This window comes from Triticum urartu, chromosome 5 (assembly GCF_003073215.2).
Source record: "Triticum urartu cultivar G1812 chromosome 5, Tu2.1, whole genome shotgun sequence".
NCBI lineage: Eukaryota > Viridiplantae > Streptophyta > Magnoliopsida > Poales > Poaceae > Triticum > Triticum urartu.
Genome location: NC_053026.1, coordinates 218,442,740 through 218,459,808, shown reverse-complemented (window position 1 = coordinate 218,459,808; position 17,069 = coordinate 218,442,740). Strand labels below are relative to the sequence as shown.

Here is a 17,069-nt window from a genome sequence, read left to right as displayed (position 1 = left end):
AAAGTAAGCAGACTGTACATATCTCTGTTTCCGTTCGCTCATATTAATTTGTTATCTCTGTTTATCCTGTCAAACTCATCGTAGACGGTTACTAATAAGTACTAGTAGAATGCCCGGGCGTTGCTATAGGCCTTTTAATTTTTGTTCTAGTCGCATATATATACCCGTATTGTTGTATAAAACTCGGTGAATTTTGGCATATTATGCTTAAGCCACAAAAGACATACTTTCGAATAAGTAGATGGTCCTGTCCAACATTGTTATTCAATGTTTACATAGTATTTCAACTAAAACTATTCAATTCTTAGAAGTAACACAGTTTCGACCATATTGGAATACTATCAAATATGTCCTCAAATATGGTGCATGTTGACAAGCAAATAGAATTGTATACCAAGTGTTCACCTTACCAAGAATTGCTTGAATAATGGTTAAATTCCCTCCTATTTAGATTAGACAAAAGAAAATTAGTCACACTTTGTTGAAGGAGAAGCCTATCATTATCCTAGGTAACACAAGAAAAAGACAAATCCGTGAGTACGCATGCTCTACATTCAATCAAGCACTACTACACATTTATCAAATGGCTGATCTTTGCCCGCCAGGAATACATGGTTACCTTACTAATGCTAAATTAAACAGGTGGTTTTGTAAAAAAATGTAGTCAAGTAATGCAGAACCATACTAAAAGTACTGCTGACAAGGTGTAAAACCCACACCTGCAGAAGCTCAATGCCTTTCTGCAACTGAGTGATGACCTCAAGAAATTTATTATTACTTAAGAATGGAATGTGAGGGAATTTTTTTGTAGAGAAAAGGCACGGAGGTCCGACTTCAAGTTAATAAAGTCATCAACCAGCTAGGATACTATGGTGCTGATTACAAAGGCAAAGACTTGCCAAAAACTGAAAAATTACAAGCCAAATTCACTACGCCCAGGGGCAGCACGAACAAAGCACCAGGAGAAATTGCGATCAAGCTGCCGGAGGTCTCGCCCAGCCAGAACAGCAGGGCCGAAGCCACCTGACGACATCAATTGGCGTGGATGTGAAGATCCAGACAGCTTGAACGAAAACATCGACTCTGCCACCCGCCGCCTCGGGCCACTGCCGGAGGGAAGACAACTATCTCCCCTTCGTCCAGACCGTTCCAACAGGCGGACCCCCACCACCGGCAACCAATCAGCAAACAAGGCGAGGAGCTGCTGAAAGTTGTGAAAGGACCAACACGCCACCACCAACACCGGGAATGAGGGGAGGAGCCGAGCACCGCCGCCGCCACCCACCAGCACGCACCAGGACCACAGCCCCCAACCACCCCTTGAACGGCGCCTCGAGGGAGGACCGAGACGCGAGAGCGCCTCCGTCGTCCTACCAAAAGGCAAGACTTTCATCCGGAGAAAGAGGGGGGGGGGGGGGGGGGGGACTAGAAGCTCGACCACAGAGATTAATAAGATAAATTATAAATCAAGAAAATTAGATACTGATTATAAGATAGTTGCCCATCTTCTATGTAAATAATTTCAATAACGCCAGTCATTAATATACATGCTTGGGGTTGTACTTATGGAAAAATCATGTTCTTCTCTTCAGTTGTGTTTCGACTAAATAAAGTGACTTGAGCGCATTGGTGTCAACCAGGTTGTGAAGAAACATATTTTTAAAATGGGACAATAGCGTATGGCATGTGTGCAAGTGTGAAATCAGATAGGTACATGTTGTTTACCTGATGTATGTGGTAATCAGATAGGTACATGTTGTTTACCTGATGTATGTGGTGTATCCAATCCTTTCACAGTCATGTATCACAACATTCAGATGGTTGAAAGCAAGTTGTCCCAATTTGCACCCTCCTAATCAGTCACATAAAAACCATAACCCTAACCAATACCCATAAAAGCAAGTGATAGTATCTTATCTCAGTTTTCTGTATTTACCTCCGAATGAGCCTAACTCACCATCACTATCAACAGAGCTTACAAAACCCGTAAAAAGAGTAACTGAAAAAATCCAATTGTCAAAGATGCTCTAGCAGTTTCTATCATAGATCTTGAAATATATTCCACGTCTAGAAAATATATTTATATATCTCAAAATAATTTGCTCATGATACAGGATGTGAAGAAATTCTTCACAAATAAAAAGAGAAGTTATCAACAAAGAGTTAAATTCAGAAAACAAATATCCAACACACAATATGTAGTTTCTACATGACATCCATTGCCGTCACCTACATGACACCAACACACAACATTATTTGTTTCAGCTAACAATTCCTTTCTTACCACATAAATATGATATGTGTGATCGAGCAGTACAAAACATTTAACAAGTTATCTAAGTAGTACACAAGATAATTATTGTTAGAGAGAGAAAACATACCATGGGCAAGTCTCCTTACATCCCGGTAATGTCTCCTTACAAAAATTAATTATTGTTAGAGAGAGAATAGCATACTCTGGGTAAGTCTGATCAAGTTTTCCTATTAAGATGGCTGCGGTGTCTTTGGGAGAAGTCATCGAAAAACTTAGATTTTTACAAAAAATAATATCACCTCTATTCTCAGTTCATTCAGTGCACAAATATTTTACCTTCATACGAAGTATCAGTTTACATCCTGAGTTTTCCCACACACAAAAGGTTAGATACTGAGTAGTAGTAATATAGATGTGCTGGAACAAGGTTAGTTCCTAGGTTAATTTTGTGTCCTACATTTAAATAAGATGACCCAGACATGTCAGGTATGTACCCATGATACATAGTCTTCCACTAATTTACCCGCTTAGAAGGGGATTCACAGACTTCCAGTAATATACCACCTCCTTTAGAAGGGGAAAGGGCTTGATCGTCTTTGTCAACCAATAGATTGGTCTTCTCTAATAAATTTTACCTTTTTGAAAGAAGATGTAAGGCTTGCAGTAATATGTGTTCCAGCAATGTTATTCTCTGATGCACCAGATCCATATTTGTTATAACTTGCTTCCTCCTACTCCTTTTCATTCATCCCTTGTCCATCCTGCAACTCTTTTCCGTCTGTCCCTTGTCCATCATGCTCTTCAGCTTCCTTGCTATCACCCGGATAACGAAATCCATCTGCTCGTCTGTGCTATCACCCGGATAACGAAATCCATCTGCTCATCTGTCGGTGGCTCGGTGCTAACAACTTCTTTTATCATGCCATCCTGCATTGACTGAGAGCTGTCATTTCCCACACCAGTCACCTGATCGTCATCCCCGCGACAGAGGCTCCTTCCACTGTATTCCAGCACCAATCTTTTCTCAAGGATGGTTCCTGGCTACCTCAACTGCTCGCCAGGCATCAGTCGCTGATAGCACCCGGTTCTTGTGTTCTCTAGCATCTCAATTGTCAAATCTGCAAAAGCAATTCACCCAGAGTTCCAACAAAAATCAGATGCAGTTACCCATGGACGACTCAACTGTCAGACTGCTTGACCAAAAATGTGCATGAAGTTGGTTTATTTGTTGTTACTGAGCAGACTCAGTCTATCTCTCTACCATTTCACGATCTACAGTCAGTGAAACGCATCCCTTCCCTTCAACCCGAGATTAGGCTAGCAAAACGAAAGAAAACTCGGACGTGGCCATATGCGACCGCACCAGATTGGAGTTCGACCCATCTCCCCAATCGAAAGCCCCCCTCGCCACTCCAAGACAACACCGCCAAATCAAATCAAGAACGAATCTTCGATGCAACGCCGCCACGCCCTGCGCTGGGGTTACACAATTGCCTCCGCGCCCTTGCAACGCTACTCGCTGGCCGCAATAGCGCCACGCCTGTCCCTGGGGTTACGCCGCCATGCCATTGCGGCGGTCTGCGCTATCGTCCCATGATTCGGGGCCCTCGTCCAGGGCACGCTCGATTAGTCTGATGGAGGCGGCAGCGATGCGGAGGGGCGGCAGTGGAGGAGAAAGACAACAAGAGGTTGGGCTACAATGCATATAAATGAAACAAACAAATTATTAAGGTTGTCTCCAAGGCCGAAGATCATTTCTCCCTCACATATGGACATTTTCAGACCTCAAAAGGGCGCCCAGTGAGTTCCCTCAACCGTTTAGACAGTCCGGGCTCCCCAAAATGCAGCCAATATGAAAATACCTTTGATAGCTAGCAGTATATAAGCCAACACAGAACTTAGTGCTTCTCGGCCCCAACCTTCCACCTTGAGACTTCTCTGCTGTCAAAAGAGAAGCACAGTTTAGCGGGAGCAGCGACGCATGGTCTAACAATAGGTCGTCATTATAATGAGCAATAACAACTCTCTATTCCGCTTCTTTCTTCCCTGGTAGTCGTCCAGCATCGGTAACCATCCTCCTCCTACAAGAAGACAAAGTGTCATATTTCTCCCTACCTTTACTTTTCCTCCACTTTCATTCTCTTGATCCACCCATTCTCTAGCACTATTGTCGTTCAAAAGCCCCATCTTGTCTTACCATACACATTTTAATAACTTTAACAAAATCTATGAAAAAAGTTCTCATGTGCAACTCCATTTCTAGTGATACTTGCCCCTTCATCCACCACCACCTGTAATACCTATCGACCCTCATAGTACCTATCTATCCAACAATGTAAATTACTACTACATTTTATGATTGGTCACTATTTTAAAACATATAGTGATGAAATGTTAGTAGGCAAAATTATTATCACTTATCGTGTTACCAATTTGCCGTTTATTAGCCACCTTGACATCAACGGATTCAGCGGGTTTTGTATCTTCGTCATCAAAGAAAGCTACTTCCTGAAAATGTTAAAAAAAACATCAATGGAATACATATTAGAAATCTTAATTCATGTCAAACATTTGCAGCCAATATCAATGAAAAAAATGACGAAGTGTATACACAACAATGACGATCTTCTCGGTAAATAAAATCCAAGCAGCGTACATGATTTGGTGACAATTATTTGTATTTGGCAGATATAGGTTTTAACTCAATACATTTTTTTGTTCAGTGCAGAGGGCTTCTCTGTTGTTTATGCTAAGAAAAAAAATATTATTTAGAAAACGTAGAGATGGATGAAAAACAGAAACAACTTTTGCATTTGTCCCCATAATGTTGCACGATGATAAGTATAATGGTAGATGCGGATATGAATTTTAGTTCAAATAACAGATTTCATTTTCACAAGGAGTGAATGGGAAAAAATACCACAAAACTATCAAAGGAAGTCGTGAAACAGCTGTCAGCGTATTCACCTTATTCTCGTTTCTTGCATTTAACCTCTCATATTGGTAGGTCTGATTCTCGGAATGGTCCGACCTGCACATCAGTAAATTTATCAAAGAAACATAATGTTATGTGGGGTACGGCCCACGTACCAATGAGAGAACGGAAGAATGACTCAAGCAATAGTGGTTTCAAACACGCTTAGCAATAGTGGATTCAAACACGCTTAGCACTACCAAGGCCTACTGGATCCGTCCATCAACTGTCAAGAAAATGTATTGAAGAAGCTGCATTTAGAGAACCTTTTGGGTTTTTTTATTCCCCTCTCCTTTAACAATTCAAGGTAAAAATTAATGACCTGAAGACAAGGGATCCCACTTTCCCCATTATGTATAAAAACACTAGTGCAAAGTTTACATGTTTGCAATCAATAAGGATGGTTTAGTACATGTAAGATGAATATTTAGCTCGTCATTTAACCTGCCATGTGGTCTCAAACACTGATTTTTTTTCCCTGCTAACCTGAATGTTACGGTTCATGCAGCACCAGGACTTTGCTACTGTAAGTGAAAAGGAGCAATGTTCAGTTGTGTTAGCAAGGCACATAGGAAGCTTCAAACAAGATGCAAGCATGTCATGAAACGTACCCTGAACTGTTGCATACAAACAATCGTGACCCTCATTTTCAGCTTCAGTAGTTAGAGGTTCAAAGAACTGAGAAAGATCAACATACATAAATCAAAGGGTTAATGGAGAATAGAAAGTTGTATAAGCCACAACCAAGCAGGTCAATCAGACACATATTAAATAAAAAAACAGAAGAAGAGCTCTGTGGTTGCCTCTTTTAAAATTTGAGGCAGTCAAACCAGATTTGACACTAAGTACGCCAAAACTATGAAACTATCTGCATCAGTTTGCTACTTCCATCCCCAAATAAGTTTCAAGTCACCGGTTAGGCAAAAGGTGCATCCCAACGCACAAGCATGAGGAGGAAGATTGAAAAAACGGGTAGTTACTGCACCCGTGACTTGGAGCAGACTTGGTACTACTGCCGCATCAGATTCGCCAAAGCATCAGCATCCACTAACTGGTCCGCGGCACAGGCGATGACAACGTCGACGCATCTGATAGCCAAGGCTAAGACGGCGTCGACACTCATCTATGGGGCTATGGGAGAAAAGCAAGCAAGCAACGCTGACCCCAGACCGGGCAGCAAGATGAGTTGCCCAGGAATATAGGGAACCAGTTGTCTGTTGTCAAACAAAAAATAAAAAAAAGTTTAAAACAGAGCACACCAGCCGTGATCAGAAACCATGAGTCTTTTCCACTTAATATGACACATTCATGCATCACAAATACAAGAAAACAGTACATTCAAGATTCAGTAATTGTCGCACATATATTGCCACTCGAGAGTCAGAACTAAATTGCAAGAATTATGTATATCAATGGCATCATTTTGACTGAGATGGACCAAACCAAACTGAATGTTATAAGCAACGGAAAACAGAGCACCAAATTTCAATCACAGATAGGGTTGATTCTTGAATCTGGCAAGTTCTAGGAAGGTGCGTGCTTACAGGGAAGGAGAAATCCCCAACATGACGACACCGATGAACCAGGTGAAGAAGGAGACGATGACCCAGCCCCGCACGAGGCTGGCCGGCCTCACGAACTGGAGGATGCTACCGTACAAAGACGTGATCCCAGTGAAGATCGTCATCTTGGAGAAAGTGATGGCCAGCGTCTTGAACAGCGTTTGCAGCACATGCAACAAAAGATCTCCATCTCTTGAGAAACCAGAAAAATACGATTGGCAAAACAAAACGCAATTCGCAAGCTGGTCATGCACAATCGCATCAAGCTTCTACAGGCGAAGAAACTAGCCACTGTTGCCACAATTTTACTAAAACACGCAACGTAACCAGATCTCATATCTCATCAGAAAATACAAGTGGATGCAATCCGCAAGTGCCTAATTCTCTTTGCCACAAATATGACATACAGAGCAATACAAAGCCGATTTGCAGGGTAGAAATATATGAAGGAAATGATAATGTACGTACCATCTCCCTCCGGAGCTCTTCCTTGTAACCAAGCTTGTTTAGGCGCTTCTCATCGGAGTCCACCTCAATATAGGACAGCGCTACTCTCCAGGCTCGAACCACCACATCGCTATCCTTCTCCTCCGCCACAGCACAGCGCCACCGCTGCCACTGCTTCTGCACCCAAGCGGTGACGCCCCAGCCGCTCCACCCCGTGAGGCGGCCGCCCCGCTCCCATCCTCAGTGCCCGCAACACGAGTTGGCGGCTAGGGTTAGCCGCAGGGGCGAACATAGGATGAGAACGGAGAGGAGGTGTTGGGGATAGATGGGGGAGAAAGGGGTGGAGCTGCACCGGTGGAGTCTCAAATGCCCGGGCAGGCCGCACTGGTGGAGTCTCAAATGCCCGGGCAAGCCGCACACGAAATTTGGACGCAGACTGGTCTCTCAAATGGTCCTCAAACACTCGGACTGAATATACATCTCCCATATCCAGCTCAAATATAGGACGGATATGAAACATTCGGACACGTTCGTCACATCGAACCCGGCTCATGTTGGCCCACCTGACCCCATTTATGATGTGACCCGGCTCATGTTGGCCCATCTGACCCATTTATATTCGTCTTCATCCTCTCTTCAGGCCAAACCCAAGTCACTTCACTTCACTCCCCTCCGCCACATGAGCTTACCTCCGGCAGTTTGCGACCTTCTCCACCATGGCAGGCAGTGGATCGGGCTCTGACCAGTCCGGATCCGTTGACTAGGGTGTCGTATCATGTAGGTTGGAGGAGGCAATGGCAGTCAGCATTGCACTCCGCCGCTCCTAGAAGGATAGTGCCCGGCCGACGGACGGATTCGTCCGCCGCGACGCCATAGCGTTGGCTCACCGGGCGCTCGGATCCTCTGGTGCTGGATCCCTGTGGTCCTGGCCGGAACACCTGCCCATCACCGGCCGGGTAGAGTATGAATCCCCCCGGGAACGGGTGGCCGCCGTGGGAAGGAGAGGATAAGGGCCGCCAAGGCGGCGGCCCGTCTCGCGACGGAAATGACGGCGGAGGCGGCTGATGCGGCGGCGCGGGCGGCCACAAAGGAGGAAGCAATCCGTGTCCGCATTGTGAAAAACGGCAGCGGAGGAACACGTGTGCCCTCGCCCGTGAGAAGAACCGGGCGGTCTGCCCCATGGTCGAACTGCCACCGAAGGAGAAGGAGGACAGCGACGACGAGGATAGCTCCGGCGATGAGCAGATTCGACTCGATCCGTACTGCGTTTTCGACCAGTATTTCTACAAGAAGGACTGCAAGGGCGCCGGGAAGGGCAAGAGCAGCCGTGGATGAACTCCATCATAGTCAAACATGCCAAAATTTGGTAGTCTGATGGCATATTTAGTGTAGTGCGATGGAGTAGCCGAGCAATGCGTGTGCGTCGATATAGTCGCATGAGTTTGTATGGATTTGAGATATGGCAATTAAGGTGTCTGAATGTGGATTTTATTTTTTGAGGAGTGCCCGGTTAGTGGCGTGTACGCTGGCGTTTGAGGGGCCGGATTTGCCAAGTCCAACTATAGATGCTCTAAATTTCAAGAAAAATTAACAAAGGTGTAGACAAAGTCAAACTAAATTTGGTGTCGCATACCTAGGCATTCTCGGTCCTATGTATATACTATCTCCTTCTCGGTTTATAGAACTTATCTCAAAACTTTTGTTTTCTCATTTTATAAGTCTTATTTTTATTGCTTTTCATCACACCTGAGATATCGAAGTGCATTAAATCACTGCATGAGAGGTAAAAAATCATCAATACATGTAAACATTCTTTGTTATTGATTGGTCACGCATGCATGCATTTTAATTAATGCATAATTTGGTGTCGCGTACCTAGGCATTCTCGGTCATATGTATATACTACCCACTCTCTCTCAGTTTATAAGGCGTGCGCGTATCACTAGGTCGTCAATTTGACCAACCTAATATAAGTCATATATTACAAAAAACATACCACTATAAACTTCAGATGTTCTATTTTCAAACGGTATAATTTTTGTGTTATATAGTTTGTATTACAGTGATAAAATTGGCAACCTAGGTATACACACAGGACTTGTAAACTGAAACGGGGGGAGTACCTCCTTTTCGGTTTATAGGTTTATCTCAAAACGTTTGTTTTCCCATTTTGTAGGTCTCATTTCTATTGCTTTCTATCACACGCTGAGATATCGAGGTGCATTAAATCACTGCATGAGAGGATTAATAGAAAAATCATCAATGCATGTTAAAATTCTTAGTTATTGATTGGTCACGCAGGCATGCATTGTAATTAATGCATTGTTAAACACAATTGTTTGAGAAAAACGAGCGTATTAATTGAGTACTTTTGCAAACTACCAAAATTATTCCACCACTTATCATCTACCTTGGTTGGTGAGATTTTTGGATTGAGCCCTATAAACTGAAAAGAAGGGAGTATGAAGATAAAAGACTCTAATAATAAACCCAAGAACCAATGAACCATTAGCCAAAAATGAAGAACTTTTACTCGATGCATATATATCAATAAAGCATAGATGGGGCCAAAGAACTACATGGAGTACCCTGCTTCCAATAATAAAGCCTAGGCACCACAAAACTATAAGATGTTTCTGTTTCTGTGATGCTTAACAACATGAATTCGTGGATTGCTACAACTAATTTTATTGATACCATATGCAAGATCCAGCGGGCGAATGCCAGACTCATCCTTGAAGTAGCAGCGCTGCTTCAGAATCCACCTCTAGTCGGACAATGTATTTGTCCATATCGTACATCCGCAGCCCCTGCAGAACAAAATTTCACAAGATACCCACCATGGGCTTACCATGGAGCATATCCAGGAGTTTGCCTTACTTCGGGAGAAGCTATCCTTTGTTACAATGATGTGCATGATTCTATCCTATGCAATTTCACGTCCCATGGAGAATACTCGGCATCGACTGCCTATATGGCACAGTTTGCGAGACACACGATAATCATCATGCCTGCTGCTGTTTGGAAGGGTTGGCCTCCTCCAAAATGCAAATATTTTGCTTGATTGATAATTCAAAACAGAGTTTGGACGGCCGATCGATTGCACCGTCGTGGATGGACGAACTGCAACCTCTGCCCGCTTTGCAAGCAAGTCCAGGAAACTGCGGCACACCTTCTCTTCCAATGCAGGTTCTCCCAGCGTGTCTGGATCGCGGTCGCAACATGGCTTGTTATAACCGAAAAAGGCTTTCACCCCGCTTTATATATAAAGCACCAATCAACCAGCATCCAGTACAAACACACGCCACGCCACCGCAACACACGCACACACCCAGGACAAGATACAAAGGCGCTGAGCGCAGCAACACCACCCCTAGCACTACCACGTGGAGATGAAGCTACATATGACAATCCATGCGCTCGAAGGCGGCGATGTTGGGGATCGTAGCAGAAATTTAAAATTTTCTATGCATCACCAAGATCAATATATGGAGTAATCTAGCAACGAGGGGAAGGGAGTGCATCTACATACCCTTGTAGATCGCTAAGCGGAAGCGTTGCAAGAACGCGGATGAAGGAGTCGTACTCGTAGCGATTCAGATCGCGGTTGATTTCGATCTAAGTGCCGAACCACGGCGCCTCCGCGTTCAACACACGTGCAACCCGGTGACGTCTCCTACGCCTTGATCCAGCAAGGGGAGAAGGAGAGGTTGGGGAAGACTCCATCCAGCAGCAGCACGACGGCATGGTGGTGGAGGAGGAGCGTGGCAATCCTGTAGGGCTTCGCCAAGCACCGCGGGAGAAGAGGAGGACTTGGGAGAGGGGGAGGGCTGCGCCAGAACTTGGGTGCGGCTGCCCTCCCACCCCCCACATATATATAGGGGCAAGGGAGAGGGGGGCCGGCCCCCTCAGATCCAATCTGAGGAGGGGGCGGCGGCCAGGGGGGTTGCCTTGCCCCGCAAGGCAAGGGGGGCGCCCCCCTTTAGGGTTCCCCCAAACCCTAGGTGCATGGGCCCTAGGGGGGAGGCGCCCAGCCCACTAAGGGGCTGGTCCCTCTCCACACACAGCCCATAGGGCCCTCCGGGGCAAGTGGACCCTCCCGGTGGACCCCCAGAACCCCTCCAGTGGTCCCGGTACAATACCGGTAACCCCCGAATTATTCCGGTGACCATATTATGACTTCCCATATATAAATCTTTACCTCCGGACCATTCCGGAACTCCTCGTGACGTCCGGGATCTCATCCGGGACTCCGAACAACATTCGATGACCACGCACATACTTTCCCTATAACCCTAGCGTCATCGAACCTTAAGTGTGTAGACCCTACGGGTTCGGGAGTCATGCAGACATGGCCGAGACAACTCTCCGGTCAATAACCAACAGCGGGATCTGGATACCCATGTTGGCTCCCACATGCTCCACGATGATCTCATCGGATGAACCACGATGTCAAGGATTCAATCAATCCCGTATACAATTCCCTTTGTCCATCGGTACGATACTTGCCCGAGATTCGATCGTCGGTATCACGATACCTTGTTCAATCTCATTACCGGCAAGTCTCTTTACTTGTTCCATAACACATCATCCCGTGATCAACTCCTTGATCACATTGTGCACATTATGGTGATGTCCTACCGAGTGGGCCCAGAGATACCTCTCCGTTTACACGGAGTGACAAATCCCAGTCTCGATTCGTGCCAACCCAACAGACACTTTCGGAGATACCTGTAGTGAACCTTTATAGACACCCAGTTACGTTGTGACGTTTGGTACACCCAAAGCATTCCTACGGTATCCGGGAGTTGCACAATCTCATGGTCTAAGGAAATGATACTTGACATTAGAAAAGCTTTAGCATACGAACTACATGATCTTGTGCTAGGCTTAGGATTGGGTCTTGTCCATCACATCATTCTCCTAATGATGTGATCCCGTTATCAACGACATCCAATGTCCATGGTCAGGAAACTGTAACCATCTATTGATCAACGAGCTAGTCAACTAGAGGCTTACTAGGGACATGGTGTTGTCTATGTATCCACACATGTATCTGAGTTTCCTATCAATACAATTCTAGCATGGATAATAAACGATTATCATGAACAATGAAATATAATAATAATAACTAATTTATTATTGCCTCTAGGGCATATTTCCAACAGGCGCCCTCAAGAAGGGAACGACATAGGCGCGCCGCCACCGCCCGATCCAAGGATCAGAGTTTCCCCCGGAGCCGCATGACGGGCAATGAGAGCCGCGACGACGCCTTCAAGAAGGGAACGATCTTCGCCGCCGCTGGTCCGTCCGAAGATAGAACAGGTTTTCACCTCGGCCAACACTCACCGCCACCAAACGCCACACCCCGACAACCACGCCGACCACACGTCCATGGAGACCGGGCAGCACCAAGGCACGGGCTCTGCCCACGAGCACCGCGCTACCACCACCAGGGTCGCCGCCCCGCATCCAAGACCTCGACACCACCTCACCCAAGACCCGTCGCACCCCAACGAAATATACGAGCAGAAAGGTCCCACCTTTCGCACCCCTGGGTGACCCCCAGCTTCGAGACCCAATAGGTCGGCCAAAACTGGCATCCACCGACCCGTCCTGTAGCCCCGAGCACAAGACGAGCTCGGTCCAGCAGCATCGAGAAGGGGACGAGGTCAGTCCTGCTGCACCGTGCGCGAGACGAGCTCGGTCATGCTGCATCGGGCGTGGGACGAGCTCGGTCCTGCAGCACCGGGGCGCAAGACGAGCGGTGGACCACAGCTGGGAGAGGACCAGCCCATTGATGGGAGTAACGCCCGGGCGACGAGGAGATGGGGTGAAGGTCGAGACAGCCCGACCGTAGACGAGCCGACGCCGGAGAAGCCGGCCGCTGCCACGAACAGATTCGTTGAGCTACCATGGAGCTGCCACGACACTGGGAGGCCATCACCGAGGCCTCCTCGCGCCGTCGCCCACGGCCGGAGCAGCGCCACGCCCAGCCGCTGCCCAACCCGCGCCGCCTGCCGGAAAACTCGCATCAGATCCGGCCAGCACGCCCCCACCTCCACCAGCACCAGCCCACCTCCGACCCCGACCGAGAGGAGAAGGATGCCGAGCCATGGCCCGAAGAGAAGGGGTCCACCGGGACCCGCCCGTGGTAGCCCGTGGTCGGATCTAGACCACCGCCGCCACCACGAGCACGTAGCCGCGGAGCCACCGCTGTCGCCCACCACATCGCCGCCATCGCCCATAACACCGCTACCAGGAGCCACCGCCGTCGCCGAGCCCCACGCACGCCCGGCGCCGCCGCCAGGATCGGCCGCCCCGCACCGGCCACCCTCGAGCAGTGGAGATAGGGGGCCCGTTGCCAGCCACCACGGGGGGCTTTGCCTCGGCGGCGAGGGCGGGGGAGGGCGGGGAGGAGGAGAGGAGGGGGGTGCCCGCGCCGCCGCCTGAGTCGCTCGCGGGGGGGGGGCTAGGTCATGCAACTGTTTTCAATTTACCACGAAAAATGAGACATGGCTTGGTATACATGGTGATGTGGTGAGGAGCTGGCGAAGTGAGGCTATGGTTCGAGAATGGTGGATTAAAAATGTGATTGAGCGTGGAGATCAGAGAAAGGCTATCGCCTCCTTGTTCATGCTTATGTCTTGGGAGATTTGGAAAGAGCATATGTAACACCCCGGATATGACTTTCCCAATATGTACTCCAACTCTTGCCGTTTCCGGCCTTAAGTTATTTTATTTTCTTGGGTTCGGGTCTTTGTCTCCGTGTGTTGCTATCATTGTCATGCATCTCATATCATGTCATCATGTGCATCGCATTTGCATACGTGTTCATCTCATGCATTCGAGCATTTTCCCTGTTGTCCGTTTTGCATTCCGGTGCTTCGTTCTCCTCCGGTGGCCATTTCTACCTTTCTTTAGTGTGTGGGGATTAAACATTTCCGGATTGGACCGGGACTTGCCAAGCGGCCTTGGTTTACTACCGGTAGACCGCCTGTCAAGTTTCGTACCATTTGGACTTCGTTTGATACTCCAACGGTTAACCGAGGGACCGAAAAGGCCTCGTGTGTGTTGCAGCCCAACACCCCTCCAAGTTGGCCCAAAACCCACCTAAACCCTCTCCATCATCTAGAGCGTTCGATCATGATCGCGTGGCCGAAAACCGCACCTCATTTGGACTCTCCTAGCTCCCTCTATGCCTATATAAAGAACCCCTCCTAAAAATCCCGGATCCCCTCCATCCCTAACCTAGATCCACTTCGTCCGCCGCCGCCGGACATTTTCGCCACCGACGGACGTGTCCGGCTTCCACCACCGCCGCCACGTGGCACACCCCCATTCTCCGCCGCCTCGCGCCCACATCGCCGCCGCTTCGGCCCGGGAGGCCCGGATCGGGCCCCCGAGGCCCATCGCCGCCCGCGCCGCTCGGTACCTTCTTCCCCACGCCCGGGTCACCGCACCTCCGCCGCGGCCGCCGCCTTTCGTTCCGCCGGCGCTCGCCTAGCCGCTCGCCGGCGCCCGCGCCCGCCGCGCCTACCGAGGCCAGCGCCATCAACCGCCGCCACCCGCCGTCCGCCGCTCCGGTGGCCGGATCCGCGCCATCCGGCCGCCTCTCCAAGATCCGGCGCCCCAACCGCCAAGTCCGACGACTTCTCCGGCCGCTACAGGAATCCCGGCGATCCTCGGTTCGCGTGAAGCCCCGGATCTGGATCTGAGTTTAAATCTCGGGGTTGACTTTCTCCCGAAACCCTAGTTCATATGCTCTTGTTCATCGTGCTATAACTTTGCATCCGTAGCTCCGTTTTGGGCATATAGCATATCAAAATGTTCGTCTCAGAGAGTACATCATTTCATTCCATTGCATCATTTTCATTTGAGTTCATCTTGATGCCCGAAATGTTGTTAGAAGAGGGCTACTTGAGATAATTGTCAGATCTGCTACTCCATTTAGATATTTGTCATTTTTGCCATGATTGATGTGTGCTTGATATGCCCATGAGCTCTACATATGTTTTGTTAAGGGTTTTGCCATCTTTCCAGAGGTGCAACCCATGTATTTTTGTGATGTGTGTGGTGACTAGCACAAGCTTGCAAAGTGAGGCACTTGGTAATGCTGATTTCAGGGACTTAGCATTTCCACTAAGTCCTTGAGCTGTTTATCTCATATGGCCATATGTTCATGTTGTTTCCTAGTGATCCGTGCCTCTTTTGAGGATGATCAGTAAGGATGTTTTGTTAATATTGTAGTGCTCTATCCATGCTATCTTTGTTTGCAATTATGGAGCACCCTAGCTTAAGTCAATCGAGCTCTACTTTTGCTATTTCGTGAATCTGGGCAGATTGTCTACTTGTTAGCGATTTTGCCGATGATGTTGTAGTTGATCCGTGCATGCTATGCTATTGTTCTTGCCATGTATAGCTTGCATTTTGTGTATTCTTGATGGATGTATGCTTAGTTGGTCATGACTTGCACCGTAGTGAGTGCATCGAGCTCGTAAACATGCCTACTTGATATCTGTTTTCAGCATGCTCCAGTTTTCACTAAGTCTGAGAACTGATTATGTTTTTGCCATGTTCACATGCTTGCAAATGTATTTTCTGACCCCTTTTGGCTCAAGGTCACTAAGGGACTTTTGTTAAGCTCTTTGAGTAGCTCCATGCCATGCTTTACTTTGCCATGTTCAGGTCTTGTAGAATGTAGTTTTGTTGCTCCAAAGAGTGCTATCTGATCTGAAATTCCAGACAAGTGTTAATTTCATAAGTCTGAGATCTGTTTACCATATGCATTTTTGCCATGCTTGTTTGAACCTGTTAATGGATGAATTGGCCGTAGCTCAGTGCTAGACTTTTGTTAAGCATCTTGAATGCATCCCTGCCATGTATTTTGTTGTCATGTTTGGGTGCTATAGCATGTTCATCTTGTTGCATTTAGATGGCTACTTGCTGTAAATCGCAGAACATGGCCATATTTGAATCGCTTGCCATTTCCAAACCGTAACTCCGATTCCGGCGTTCTTTATATTGTTTTCAAGCGATTTCATCTCATCTTTCCAGTGGCACACTTGGATTTCCAAGTTGAGGCCAGGTTCATGCATTCCTTGTCACATCTTGCATATGCATCTCGCATCGCATCCCGCATAGCATACCATGTTTGCATCATATTGTTTGATCCTTGCACGTGGTTGATTGTGTCCTTGTTGCTTGTTTGTATTGTTTGGGTAGAGCCGGGAGACGAGTTCGCTAACAAGGAGCCCGTTGAGTTTGCTTTCGAGGATCCAGTCAACTCTGACAACATTGCAGGCAAGATGATCATACCCTCGAAATCACTACTATCTTTGCTTTGCTAGATGCTCGCTCTTTTGCTATGCCAATGCTATGATGCCTACCACTTGTTTTCAAGCCTCCCAAATTGCCATGTCAAACCTCTAATCCACCATGCCCTAGAAAACCATTGATTGGCTATGTTACCGCTTTGCTCAGCCCCTCTTATAGCGTTGCTAGTTGCAGGTGAAGATTGGAGACCGTTCCTTGTTGGAACATTATTTTACTGGTTGGGATATCATTATTTTGCCATGTTATCTTAATGCATATATATACTTGGTAAAGGGTGGAAGGCTCGGCCTCTCGCCTAATGTTTTGTTCCACTCTTGCCGCCCTAGTTTCCGTCATATCGGTGTTATGTTCCCGGATTTTGCGTTCCTTACGCGGTTGGGTTATAATGGGAACCCCTTGATAGTTCACCTTGATTAAAGCTTTTCCAGTAATGCCCAACCTTGGTTTTACCATTTGCCACCTAGCCTCTTCTTCCCTTGGGTTTCTGGAGCCCGAG

At 47.4% G+C, this 17,069-nt stretch overlaps 1 protein-coding gene across 13 annotated transcripts; it reads right to left on the bottom strand.

The window, feature by feature from the left end:
• Positions 1-2,066: 2,066 nt before the first annotated feature.
• LOC125508448 lies at positions 2,067-7,639 on the bottom strand. 13 transcript variants are annotated; one of them, XR_007283493.1, is made up of 8 exons: positions 7,259-7,637; positions 6,773-6,939; positions 5,840-5,906; positions 5,641-5,752; positions 5,222-5,285; positions 4,706-4,762; positions 4,117-4,335; positions 2,067-3,372 (listed from the first exon to the last, which is right to left on the bottom strand). XR_007283493.1 is itself a non-coding variant. In XM_048673162.1 (5 exons), exons 1-5 carry the CDS (start codon positions 7,259-7,261, stop codon positions 4,258-4,260), a joined length of 369 nt encoding a protein of 122 aa, XP_048529119.1. In that variant the 5' UTR covers positions 7,262-7,638; the 3' UTR covers positions 2,067-4,257. The 13 variants fall into 13 exon arrangements, 2 of the variants coding, with proteins under 2 accessions (XP_048529119.1, XP_048529118.1); XR_007283492.1 differs by having other exon boundaries at positions 5,673-5,752; positions 7,259-7,636; XR_007283495.1 differs by having other exon boundaries at positions 5,715-5,752; positions 7,259-7,636.
• Between the last annotated feature and the right edge of the window lie 9,430 nt (positions 7,640-17,069).